General features: G+C 51.0%; 1 protein-coding gene across 5 annotated transcripts in view; it reads left to right on the forward strand.

Annotated features, from left to right (window-relative positions):
* LOC114855181 (calmodulin-binding transcription activator 1-like) overlaps positions 1-14,196 on the forward strand; it is a 45,546-nt gene that overhangs the window by 19,478 nt on the left and 11,872 nt on the right. For all 5 annotated transcript variants that reach the window (XM_029150110.3, XM_029150107.3, XM_029150111.3 and 2 more), the window contains exons 4-10: positions 3,442-3,509; positions 6,012-6,147; positions 7,794-7,865; positions 9,730-9,883; positions 10,954-12,827; positions 13,573-13,699; positions 13,793-13,927. In XM_029150110.3, coding sequence (XP_029005943.1) covers positions 3,442-3,509; positions 6,012-6,147; positions 7,794-7,865; positions 9,730-9,883; positions 10,954-12,827; positions 13,573-13,699; positions 13,793-13,927 — 2,566 coding nt within the window. The remainder of the gene's footprint in view (positions 1-3,441; positions 3,510-6,011; positions 6,148-7,793; positions 7,866-9,729; positions 9,884-10,953; positions 12,828-13,572; positions 13,700-13,792; positions 13,928-14,196) is intronic.

Consider the following 14,196-nt stretch of genomic DNA (forward strand, 5'->3'; position numbering starts at 1 on the left):
GCCCACAGGAACCTCTCCCTGTTGTAATAAACTATTGTTTATTACAATTTAATGGGGTCATATGATGATACAAGATGAAAAGGTTTGGCTTTTTTTATTGTTATGCTCGTGATAATGAATTATCGGCTGCACATACCATGTATCAAACAGATAGCACTTCCTATTAAAATCAAAACTGCACCAAAGCCCATAACCTCCGAGTATAATACAGCAGTAGCAGGGGGTGATTTTGGAAAGACTGTCAACATCAGACACTGACAGGGTTCTTCTGGGAAGACGAGAAATGGAGCTCAGGAACAAATTACAGCATCAGCAGCCCTCCCTGGGTAATGCTAATGCACTACTCCCCCCCCCTCATACATGTATACAAGGCTCCGCACACTCAAGGCGAACGGCAGAAATGGATTCCGTAGTGAAAAAGGGACACTTCACTTTTCTACCTCCAGAAATCAACTGCTCAATGCCAAACGATGTCTGTGGTGAGAACCAGCAGCCGCCATCATTTCAGGCACTTCGAATGGATGTGACAGCTCCAGTTTACAGACAACGACGCTTTTTTATTTATTTTTTTTTCCTCCCCAGATCTCTGTCGGGGCGATGCTCGTCATTAGACTTCAAACACACACACTCTCTCACTCACACACACACACACACATGCACAGACGTACACACTTACCAGCCTGTGGCCAGACCCTATAACGGAATCTCCCTGGGGAACGCTCCTGGATAAGTCTGTCAGAGTGTAGGCGACCACCCCCCCCCCCCTTCCCCTGGAAATCTCCTCGAGGCTTGTGTGTAAAACTTTTTGCATGTGCATATATATTTATATATGTGTGTGTGTGTGTGTGTGTGTGTGTGTGTGTGTGTGTGTGTGTGTGTGTGTGTGTGTGTGTGTGTGTGTGTGTGTGTGTGTGTGTCTGCCTTTCTGTACATGCCACCAGTTTCTTGGAGGGAGATGGTCTCAGTGATGCGTGAGTGGGAGGCTGATTTCCCCAACTGCTTCACTCGCTCCAATCTAACTTCCCACTCATTCTCTCTGCTTTGTTAGATATTTCTTAAGCAAGCCTCTCTGTCTCCCGTTCGCTCTCTTTATCGCACAGACAGGAATAGGTATGTGTTGGGAAGCCTGTGTGTGTGTGTGTGTGTGTGTGTGTGTGTGTGTGTGTGTGTGTGTGTGTGTGTGTGTGTGTGTGTGTGTGTGTGTGTGTGTGTGTGTGTGTGTGTGTACGTTCTGCCGGCCTTATCGCAATATATTATTACTTAGAACCCCACAGACATGCAGAACGTCTGGGTTTCTGGAGTAGATCCCTGGAGAATGATGCTTGTCCCTGTCCCCGTGTCTGGCACAGTTAACACACACACACCCACGCTCAGAGTATTCCTGAAGGGTCACTGTGTCACCAGGCATGCTCAAAGCGCTCCATCACTGGTTTCCACTGGGACAATAACTGTGACTTCCTGAGGATCGACCTTCACCAGCTCACTTCTGTCACTCTTCATGTGTGTGTGTGTGTGTGTGTGTGTGTGTGTGTGTGTGTGTGTGTGTGTGTGTGTGTGCGTGTGCGTGTGTGTGCGCGCCGGTTGAGGGAGTGAGCAGCGGCGTGTGCGCCTCCAGTGTGTGTATATGTGTGGGTGTGTTTCAGAGTGTGTGTCAGGCTGCCGATTCAGCTGACTCTTCTGTTTCGGGCTTTTTAATGGCTCTTATGGGGCAGGCCTTTAATTGCAAGTCTCTCTCCCTCCTTCTTAATCCTCCCATCCTTCTGTCTCTCCCAGCCTCTCGCCTCCTCCCTCCTCCCGCCTCCCACTGGCTGACAGTCACTAGGGGAGCCCGAGTGCCTGGCCAGGGCTGTGGAGGCCGTATAGGATATTGACTTGCTGCAGAGTGGTTTGGGAGGAGGAGAGGTGGCTGCCTGTCACAGCTAATGAATAGATCCATAAATGAATGAGGCGCTCCCCGTGTGTGTGTGTGTGTGTGTGTGTGTGTGTGTGTGTGTGTGTGTGTGTGTGTGTGTGTGTGTGTGTGTGTGTGTGTGTGTGTGTGTGTGTGTGTGTGTGTGTGTGTTGTTGTGACTAGCTATGGCTAAAAATGTGTCCAACCTAAACTCGGCGCTGAGCGGTTTTATGTGCCTCAGAAATTAACAGACATTAACAGTGGCCAAGTTGATAGTGATAATTATTAACAGTGTGATGACAGTCCCTCCCCCACAGACGCCACACACACAGACACATACAGACACATAAATGCGGGGTGAAGCAGCGGGGGGGCTGGGACGTGAGTATCGAATGGAGGATACTAAAAAAACAATCCAGTTAAGTGCCAGCACCCTCAAGCTGCTCTCTCTTTTTGTCTCTCCCTGCCTTTTTTCCCCTCTTCCTCTTTGTCCCTCCATCTTGTTTGATCGGTGTGAGGCTGGAGTGCTCTCATGCCAAACTGGGACGAATACCTTCACCACACACACACACACACACACACACACACACACACACACACACACACACACACACACACACACACACACACACACACACAGAGGAGGGGGGAGGTGTGGAGGGGAGACTGTTGATCTGAGGGGGCAGATGAAGGAGTGCTGGAGTGTTGATGTCTTCTTCACTACTGCTTTGTGCCACATTTCAAACACTGATTGTCTTAAGAGGACAATTTGCATTTCATAGTCTTTCACAACAAGTGGGTGAGATGGGACTCCGCGATGGGGGAGGGAGAATGATATTTCAAGGAGGAATCCAGGGCTGAGAGAGTTCGATGCTGCGCGGGTGAGAGCAAAAGGCAGTCGTCTCCATTGACGCGCGCGGACGCCGCGTTCCCCCGCTCTCGGCGGTGGGCACCTGTGTGATTCGGACTTCCTTGGATTCTGGCGAGTGGGAAAGAAGCATCGGAGGCAGCGCGGAGCGGGTGGGAGAGTGGGGGAGATGAGAAGCAAGCCGGAGAAATTAGGGATGAAGTTCAGGGGGAGACTTTATCTGGCGGAAAACTGTAAAACCGCAAAGTACAAGAAAACTTTTCCTATCAGTCAGTGTTTCTCACCTGGTGTATAGGTCTGCACCCCCAGTGTGTGTGTGTGTGTGTGTGTGTGTGTGTGTGTGTGTGTGTGTGTGTGTATACAGAAGATAGCTTTTTCTCCCCAGTGGAGGGAGACATCAGTGTGTCGGTGAGCATGATTGGTTGTAGGCCCTGAGGGTCTGTCCTCTATATCTGTCTCCTGACTGGCTGTAGTGTGACCAATCAGGTGTCCGGACCTCACCGTGGCAATCAGATAGCGACACGCTCTCTGTGGACATCAGCAGGTCATCTGGAAAGACCTGTTATGTTTTATCTCCCTGTGACACACACACACACACACACACACACACACACACACACACACACACACACACACACACACACACCAATATAACCTTTCCATCTTCTCTTTGTCTCTCTAGGAGATTGCTGCATATCTCATCACCTTTGAGAAGCATGACGAGTGGCTGACTACATCGCCAAAAACCAGGTGAGCGACGTCGCCGGCGGCGATTTCGGCTCGCGCGCACGTACAAGCGCGGTATCGCTTAATCAGCCGGTGACTCACATTGGTTTAATCCCAATGACTGAGTGTCTGTGTTTGATTAAAGCATTAGTGATGTACATCGACTGTCTCCAAAGGGTCCTGCTGACGGCCTCCTCTACATGAAGAATACGGTCTAGAGCACGGTCGGACTGTAAAGCACCTAGTCAGCTGGAAATAGAGTATTAATGAATGTAAATGTATTAGTATAAGTGATGTATAATTCAGACATCGAAGGGTGGGGGGAGGTGTATAAAAGACGGCTGTGAACAAGGATTCACATGCCAGAAATGAATATTCATCGATCTGAATGAGCCGTACAGTACGCAGGCCTCTTCCAAGAATGGAGAAAGGTTATAGCCGGGAAGCAACGTCAAAAAAAGGAAAGGAGGAAATGAAGCCCGAAGGAAAAGGGCACTATGAATTATTGATAAATCGTCTTATTGACATTTACTTTAGTTTGTACAGATGTAGGTACATTGAGAGAGCGAAAGAAATACAGGGGAAAAAAAGGAGAGGACGCGTAGAGGAGAAGAAAGAGAAAGTAAAATAAGTGAGGCGGTCACTTCATGGTCCCATTTCTGATTACTGACAGCCCTGAAAGCCGGCGGTGATGCCTCCGCTCTCCCATTGTGCGAGCTGAAGGACCGCTCTCAGGAGCGGCCCGAGGCCAGCAGCACAGTTTATGTTTTGGATGGATTTCTCATTGATTGGTTGTGCTGCCGTATAGGCTCGGCCTCCCAGCAGCAGCAGCAGCGGCGGCGGCGGCGGCGGCGGCGGCAGTCATATTGGTGTTATTGAGCAGCGGTTGGATATAATCCCATTTACACATGGCACGAGGCGCGATTAGACCCGATTACGCCTAATCCCATCAGATGGAGAGAAGCTGGGCTCACTGAGTCGTCTGTGGCTTGGTGTTTGTATTTATAGGTGTGTGTGTGTGTGTTATTAAGATAACAATCAATGACTCTCGTTTCTCCCCTCGCTGAAATACTTCATCAGCTCAAAGTGATGACTGTTAACCTCCTCCTTCCTTCTCTCGTCTCCTCCTCCTTCTCTCCTCCCTTTACCGGACTCACTTTCTCGCCCACTCCGTCTCTTTATCTTGCCGTCTTTTTTTTTTTTTTTCCCACTCTCCTCCCCTTGGCCTTCTCTGTTTTCGCTCTGCTAAACTGTGGAACGGTGGAAAAGCTTTTTATATCCCACACATCACAGCCCAGTTACAATCAATAGCATTTATGTCTGCTTGAATCAGAGGGCTCGCGAGGCACACGCGCGCACATGCACGTGCACATGCACCCCCACCACCACCACCACCACCACCACACACACACACACACACACACACACACACACACACACACACACACACACACACACACACACACACACAAATCTGATCTCATCCATCTTCTCCATAACATAATTAGAATTAGCAGCTCTGAGATGACTCACACTGCTCAAGACAGAAACCAAACTGGGCTTTGATCGGGAGGTGGAGGTCTCCACTCTGCTATGAAGCTGGCAGGCTACCCCCAAAACAGAGCACATTTAAGGTGTCAAGAAAATCAGCTCAAAGCAAATCCAGTCCTACGACACTCTGCGCTCTGAGTAAATTGCAATCATCTCAGTCCATATAGACGTGTCCACATCGAATTCCACCAGAGAGGAGACAGACATGAAAGGAGCAAAAACAGGGAGTTGGAGGAGTCGAAGGAACCGATGGGGTGAGGATAAATGGATCGGAGGCTTGAATGAGGGGAGAAAATCAAGAGACGGAATGATAAAGAGGGATAAAGACCATAGGATGATGGAGAGGAGGTGTGCGAATGCGTGCGTGTGTGTGTTTGTGCCTACGTCCACATGACAGAGCACTTGTGAGTATGTGTTAGTTTATTGATTGTTAACGGGCCTGTTCTGTTGTTATGAGATAAGGCAGAGAAGCGCTTTCCCTCCACCTACACACACACACACACACAGAAAGACGCACACACACCTGTCCGTAACATTTTAGAAGTATAATGATTGATCGCCAAGCAGTGGGTTTGACATTGAGCCCAAAGAACACACAGCAGGGGGTCTCGCCGTCTCTGATATCGCTCCTGCATCTGTGTCTTTCCACATGTCGGCTCCCGGTGCGTGCACGCGTGTTCATCCCAACAGGATGTAGAATGGGAGCTCAGGGGCCAGTGTTCCTGCTGCGCTGATAAATCACCCTACTAAAATATTAACACGTAGGAGAGTGAGTCTATGTATGGAATGGGGGAGGGGGGAGGGGGGGAGCTCACCCGACAGTGGGAGAACAGCATTGACTTCATCGCGTAAACCCAGAACATGTTTTTGCTTCATCATTGGTATTTATAAATGATCTCTGCCGGAGGTGGCGATAGATGTGGTCTGAAATAACTACTACTATCAGATTAACAACAACGCTCTGCTTCCCATCAGGCCTCAGAATGGCTCGATGATCCTCTACAACCGTAAGAAGGTGAAGTACAGGAAGGATGGCTACTGCTGGAAGAAACGGAAAGACGGGAAGACCACCCGAGAGGATCACATGAAGCTCAAAGTCCAGGGAGTGGAGGTGAGACGAGTCGATGAGCAGGGTTTCACGCCCTCGTCGTCCCACGCGCAGCACGGACGCACGCGAGCGGCGCCCCGCTCTCCTGGCCTCCCCTCCTGCTCCCATCCCTGTCTCCCATTTCGCCCCGAGTCTCCCCCTCTCTCTCTTTGTAAAGGATAAGAGTGTGTTTGGCGTGAGGCCAGGAATGATGTCAATGCCTCCTTCAGCAGAACAGAGAGGGGTATCGATCCAGTCTCAAGGCAGCGTCTGTGCATGAGTGAGTGAGCGTGTGTGTGTGTGTGTGTGTGTGTGTGTGTGTGTGTGTGTGTGTGTGTGTGTGTGTGTGTGTGTGTGTGTGCGTGTGCGTGTGCGTGTGTGTGCGTTCGAGTCACATCAGCCAGCTCAAAAATTGATTATTCAGCAGGAATATACTATAGCGCGAGGTGAGAGGAGCGAGCACGCGTGTGTCAGAGGCAGAGGATGAAGTCGAAGGGACCAAGGAGGAGAGACAGTGAGGAGGCAATGGATGTTTACCGGGGGTTCAATAGTTTTGCATTAAAGGTGAGCGGGAGACAGGCTGGGAGAGACAGAGGTAAAAGGAATAATTGAGATCAAGCGTCGCCATCTGCGCCTCTATTATTTACAACCCCACACTCGCACTCGTCTCACGTGCGTTTTTCTGGATCCGTGCATAAATACTCATCGACGCACACGTACAGTGCGCACGCAAAGGCGAGTGTCTCTCTCTCAGTAGTTGCTCGGTAATTGTTTGTGTCACCTCTGCCCAGGACCCGAGCGGGCGAGCGAGCGAGCAGGCGAGAGAGCGGGGACAGGAATGAGGGAGCGAGCGGAGGGACGGGAGGAGGACGGCGAGAGGCAGGAAGCAGAGAAAAACAGACTCTGGATGGAGGCCCGCCTCATATCTAATGTTAATATATGGAAATGCACTCTGCCTTTGGCAAAACACACTTTAGATAGAGGGCGGGCTACTTCTGAGAAGAGGCGAAATGGCGAGAGAAGACAAGCGTGTATGAGAAGGAAAACAAGCCCCGCTTTAAGTTGATTCTAGACAACGTGATTGTGTTCAGGTGCGTGTGTCTGACTTGGGTGCGAACCCGCTTTTAGTGCGCGTGGCTCCGATGACCTTGATGAAGGCCTCCTCTCGTCGTGGCATCGCTCCACATTCACTTCCACTCAACAGTGACGTCACAACAAGAGTCATTTAAATAATTGCTGGTGAAAGTCTGTATGTGCAGCCTCCTTCTCACCTTGTCCACTTCCCTTGAGTACTTTCCTCGTCTCCTTTGTCCTCCTCCCTGTTCCCGGCCTCCCTTGTCTGATCTCGCGGCGCCTGTAAGCTGACAACGCCGCGACTTTTCGTGAATTCCAAGTGGGTCACGTCTAGTCTTGCTGAGGCAGTCGATCTGACTCGCTATTGTGCTGTAATTGTCATTGTCAGATTTATGACACTTCAGAAAGACATTAGGAGAGGAACACATAGAGCGTGTGTGAAGTTAGCTTTTAACCATCGCTGCAGCCTAACGGGACGTAACCTACGTTTTCCTCTCCTTGCTCTCCCCTCGACTGTCATCTCCTCCTTTTCCACTTGACGTCTCGGTTCCTCCATTTTTCCTGTTTACCCCTGCAATCTCCTCTCCTCTATCTAGTGTCTGTATGGCTGCTACGTCCACTCCTCCATCATCCCCACCTTCCATCGTAGATGCTATTGGCTGCTACAGGTAAGGCCACTCCCTTCCCCACCTTCCCTTTTTTTTATACAAGACCTGGGTTGTGTTTGAAAGTAACTGTATTTTAGCAGTCTGAGGTCATTTAGCTACTAAGCTATTCCAGCTACTATACTACACAACACTACACAAAAAAGAACACAAAGCTCCGCGTGTTAAAATGAAACAGAGTTATAAACTGTAACTCTCAACCTCCTTTAGTGAATTAAATTGGCAGACGCTACTGAGAATATTACCACAAAGCTTGGCTTGTGTCGAGTGTCCCACACATACAGGTAGAATATAGCTACAGGTACAGCAGTGTTCAGAGCGTCTCTATCCTGAAGATGATTGTACAGTAACTCCTCAGCACAGTGTATTATCTAACCCTGACTCTCAGTATTTATAGTGAGCATCAAGGGCTGAGGCACTACTGTATCTGTGGTCCTCTCCAAGAAAACACCCCGGAGCTACAGATTCACACACGCACGCTGACATGCACAGGTGTGTCTGCTTTTTTTATAGAGATGTGGGAGTCACTCTGCTGCTCATGCGAAAGACAACAGCGCAGAAAAAACACACAAACAAGTCTGCACCTCCTGCCTCCTCCTGATTCTCACCTTTATCCTGATTTAAACCATGTTTCAATCTCAATCTGAATTTCAATCTCTAAAACCATTCGAAATTAAGGCGCTTTGTTAGTTAATAAGAAGGAACACACACACACACACACACACACACAGTCTCTATATTACCCATGCAAGTCTCTGTGACCTCGTCATCTGCACACATCAGATTACATGATAATCCCTAACATGTCTGCATACGTTTAGACCGTCTCTCCTTTCGCCCTCCTTTGTTCATTTCAAAGAAAATATTCAATTCCCAGCAATGTTCATTTAAAATATGGAAATGCGCACGTGTTTATGTATTCCGTGCCAGAATCTCCTGCATAATTTGTCACATGAAATTTACAAGGACATTCCAGCCACTGGTGGTAAATTGAATATGCCCTTACCCAGTATATTTCCTTCTTCTCCGTGCCCAACTAGATCCCTATGGTCTGAAATTATGAAGGGAAACGCTCCCCGCTTTATCTGCAGTGTGCCGTTTCCTGCTCTTTGTACAGTTATCAAAACACATCAGTGAATATGATCATAAATCAGTCTGTGAATGCTGTTGCATTGCACAGTGTGGCGCAGCAGCGGCCCACTGTGCCACCCTCTTTTGGAGAGAAAAGTGTTCCACCTCAGCAGGTCCTCCCCCTCACCTGAGTCTGTCTACTGAATCTTTCATCAAGAAGAGCTTCTCCTGCTCACACACACACACACGCACACGCACACACAGACACACACACGCACATGAATGCACCTGTTGAATCATTTATGGGGTAGAAATTCCATAGGTCTACAGTATGGTGAGAACTACTCTGATGTGATCTCTGACGCTGTTTCTCTCAATTGTTCACCATACATCACACACACACACACACACACACACACACACACACACACACACACACACACACACACACCTCTGCAGGGTTAGAGAGAGTGATGAGTGGGCTTGAGCTGTTAAATCTTTTATGGGCAGGTGAGAGAATCTTATCGGACTCTCTACGTGACCTCCTCCCTGACCTCCACTTTCTCTCCTGCTTTCCTTCTCCGTATCCCCTCTCCCCACTCCCTTTTGTAAATAGGCATCATTTTATTTTCTTTGACAGAAAAAAAACAAAAATAGGCAAGAACATGAAAGGGAATAAATAGAGACAGCTATTGTAAGATTTAACATGGAGTGCATGCATGTATCTGTTTGTGTGTGTGTGTGTGTGTGTGTGTGTGTGTGTGTGTGTGTGTGTGTGTGTGTCTGTGTGGTGAAGAACCCAGACATTGTGCTGGTGCACTATCTGAATGTACCGGCAGTGGATGACAGTGGCAAGCCATGTGGGCCTGTACTTTGCTCCATCAACACAGACAGGAAGGAGTGGGCCAAGTGGAGCAAGGAGGAGCTCATTGGACAACTCAAACCCATGTGTAAGTCATCTTTACCGTTCGACTCTCTCATGACAGCCGTCATGTCTCATGTTTTTCTAGAAATATGGATGTGAGTCACCTTGGGTCAATACTGACACCACCTGCAGTTGGCATCAGGCCTCAAAATGAATACTTGGGAATCTAATAAAAGTCTGATATTCAGTTCACCTATATTTTTTAAACAATTCTGATAAATTAATATTTGGGGCATTGTGTCCTTTCCACAGATGAAGCGATGATACAACATCACAAAGCAAAGATAAATGCCACTACAAAGATATTCCCTAAAACATCACTTTATAAGGAGACATTGTTAATCCAGGCACACTGTACCCTCTACCCGCGCTTCATACAAATGACTCCTTTCAGATGTGTCTCAGATAGTTTCTTTCTGCTGGCTCACACAGCTGACACCATGCTGCCACCTAGAGGTGAGCACGGGCCACACCTAAGACAGGGAGGGAGAGGGAACAGAAAGACAGAGGTTCCTGAAATATCCAGCATGTATTATTCATAAACGAGCATCGGGGAGTAGGGTGAGTGCATGTGCGTGCTTACCTAGTCTTGCTGATCTTTTGATCTTGTTTGAAAGGGCAAAAAGGGACAACTGGCCAAAACGAAGTGGCTCTGAATTGTATTTCAATAGCTCTACCAAAATAGCTCATTACATTTTTCTTATATAGCTCCTCTATCATGATCACTGACTTTTTCCTTTAGTAATCATGTAGGAATTTATGGAAATTAAGTGTCTAACTTTGAAATTGTTTCGTCATATATTTTACTGTGGCTGAATTGCAAAAGATATAAATGAAAAGCTGTAATTGGGATCAATTAAAACTACTTCCATGGTAAAATTGAAATTTTTTGTTAAGGAGAAAATGCCCAATTTGCCTAAATCTACTTTTACACACACATCTTTGCAGTCTCAGTGTAGCTGCTCAACACTGGAGGGAACCCTCACACATTCTCATACGCTCACGAGACAATGCTCCTTCGCTCGATGAACCTGCGCAAAACAAAAGTGAGAACGCGACAGTGTGCGTTGTCCTGAATCCTGTCTGTTCTGCCAGGTGCTGGGAGCAGCCTGCATCAGAAATGTTCCAGCGTCAAGCAGCGCATCATCTCATCCAAACAGGAGTCAGGTGCGGCGGCAGCAGGGGCTGCGGTGGGCACCGGCACGGTCGCGGGCCAGCGGGTGGAGGAAGCGGATGGAACAGAGGTTCAGAACAGCGACGTGTCAGAGGGCCAGACGGCGCCCAGTCCCGCGGGGGGGAGGGGCCGGGCGGCCGCGGGCGAGAGGAGGAACGGCCGCATAGCGAAGCCCTCCTTGCTCCCGCAGAGCAGCATGGAAGTGTCCTCCTCCACCTCCACCAATCAGGTGGAGGTGCCCGACACCACGCAGAGCTCCCCGCTGTCCATCGCCAGCGACATGGCCGACAGCCCGGCGCTGGCGATCGGCGCCGGGCTGTCGCAGAGCACAGCTGTGTTCATGTCCGAGGTCACCACGCTGACGGGGGATTCGGTTTACTCCGCCGGCCACACCCACTTGCTGGCGTCCGCCCACGACAGCGCCGCCGCCGGCATCCTGCTGGCCGTCGCCCCCGACAACCAGAGGTTTGCGGCGTTTGCCGGCGGCGTGGGCCTCGGGGAGGCGGGCGAGCTGGTCCTGTCCAGCTCGCTGGACTCTGCCGGGGGAGTCAGCCTGCCGGAGACCACCATGACCTTTGACCCCGACTGCTTCCTCAACAACCCCAAGCAGGGCCAGACGTACGGGGGGGGCGGAGGGAAGAACGAGGGCTGCAACGGGGACGACGGCGGACTCCACTGCTCGTCCAACGGCTTCGTCTACAACCCAGCCCTCGTCAACAACATCAAGACCGAGACCACAGCTCTGGAGCAGCCGCTGGCTAATCAAAGTAGTTACGTGGGAGAAGGGACGGGCCTCAGTCCCAGCACCACCCTCGAGCAGATGGACTTCAGCGCTGTCATGTCATCCGCCTGCGTCCCAGGTCTGAGCCAGGCTGCACACCACCCCTCCCCGAGCGTGTTCCTCCAGGCCTCCACCCAGACGGGCCAGCCCCCCCAGCTCCAGAGCAACGGTACCGAGGCGGCCCAGGACTCAGGCGAGGCCCAGGCTTACATGGGCCTGCCAACAGTGCCAACAGACGCCCCAGTCACCAATGGGAGTCCACATACGCACCTCCACCAAGCCAGTACAGACCAGCAGGCCATGTGTGTGAGACACAGGCAAGAAGCAGCGGTGGGGGCTTTTCCTCTCACGCCACAGGACACCGCGGTCGAGCAGTCGGGCAACAGGGGTCATCGAGAGGTCGGGGCCTTAGAGAAGGCGTCGGAGAACGGAGGGGAGATGTTACTCAAGGCCGGGGATCACCACGAGGCCTACGCGAGCGTGGACACAGAACACTACCTCCAACCCACCGACGGCAACGGAGGGGGAGAGGGGGGCGGAGGGGGCGGCAGGGGGGGGGGAGCCGGGCCGGAGAACGAGATTCTCTGCAACGGCGTGAGCTTGTCAGGGGCCAGCAGCTCAGTGGTGGCCAGTCCCCAGTCCATAGCGGCTAGCGCCGCCATGGAGGGGTCGCTGTACAGCTCCCCCCTCCCCCCGCCCGGCGGCGGGGGGGCGGCGGCCACCGCGGCCGGAGCCGGCGCGGCCATCAGCCTGGAGGGCTTCGAGGCGTCGTTCGGCACCCAGTTCTCGGACCTCATCAATGATTTCATCTCAGTGGAGGGGTCGGGGGGCGGAGTGGGGGCCACTGTGACCGGGGTCCTGATGCCCCAGGAGGGGGCAGCGGGGGAGGACCAGGGCACGGCCACGGGCCACCTGGAGGGCTCCGAGGTGGAGCAGGGGGCCCTGGGACTGCTCCAGGAGAGCGGGAGACTGTTCGGTGTGACAGACTACTCCCCCGAGTGGTCCTATCCAGAGGTTAGTGAACCCAGCGTGATCAGCCGGCCTCATTTATTCATCCCTGCCATAAAATCAAACCCTCTACCACATGATTGGCCGCGGCCTGAGCGCACGTTAAGCGCCGAACACACGCCGAGCTCACTTTGTACTAAGACTAGGAACCCGGCGTCATAAGCCTTAGTTGATTGCATTTTTATAAAAAAAAAATTGTATTACACCAATTCCCCCGGGCGCTTTGAATAATTTGCCGCTTGGAATAGACAGACACCAGTTCTGTCACTGAATTATGATGAAATTTGTGGAAAAACAAGGATGTGGTTAGGACCGAGTGAAACAGTGTAACAAACGTAACTGCGTTTCCATTCCATACATTTTGCGTTGATGGTGACTTTAGCATTTGCGCCGCGCGGGGCCTGCGTTTAGCTACGCGGCGCGGTTCAGACGGTTCAGACAACTTTGTTCCACTTGGACATAAGCTGCAGCACAGCCTCTGGGGAACGCTAAGTCTTTCAGACCCACAGTATGAATTAGTCATTAACAAATATGTAATTACATTGTAAATGAGGCATCCCACACTTTATATTCATATCACAGAAAAAACAAAAGGGTGCTATTTTAGGCTGATGTGCCTCTCAGGTTTGTTTAGGTCAGATAGATATGGATAAATAAATTGTATCAACTTAAATCTCTATGATCTCTATGTAAACCACTGTATGTCGAATGCTAAGGTCTCCCCTGTGTTGCCTGTGCTCGTGTGCTGCAGGGTGGGGTGAAGGTATTGATCACAGGCCCGTGGCTGGAGTCCAGCAGCGAGTACAGCTGCCTCTTCGACCACATCAGCGTCCCCGCGGCCCTCATCCAGCCTGGCGTGCTGCGCTGCTACTGCCCCGGTACGCGCACGCGCGCGCGCGCGCGCGCGCTCCCTCCCGCCAGCATTTACCTCCGCGCAGCGACGTACTAACGCTTCATGCTATCGTTCGCAGCCCACGACACCGGCCTGGTCATGCTGCAGGTGGCGATGGGCGGGGAAGTCATCTCCTCCTCCGTGGTGTTCGAATACAAGGCGCGCGACCTCCCGGCGCTGCCGTCGTCTCAGCACGACTGGCTGTCCCTGGACGGTGAGCGCGTCTGTCTGTCCTCCCATTGTTGAAGCCGAAAGCATAATCAAAATGACATTTCACACGTTTGTGTCCCTGTGTTTGTGGATATTAGCCGCACGAGTAACAGCTACAGTGGGCAAAAGAAGGAGCGTGGGATTAAAATAATCATTATTTGTGTTGCATTGTGTTCGCGAGGCCACTTAGCGGCTTTTTTCTCCCGTGGTATCAGTCGTTTCCTCCTCTGCCACTTCAATCAGCAGGTCTCCGTGAAAACCTGTTGACGCGTG

The sequence above is a fragment of the Betta splendens genome, chromosome 5 (genome assembly GCF_900634795.4).
Source record: "Betta splendens chromosome 5, fBetSpl5.4, whole genome shotgun sequence".
Lineage (NCBI taxonomy): Eukaryota > Metazoa > Chordata > Actinopteri > Anabantiformes > Osphronemidae > Betta > Betta splendens.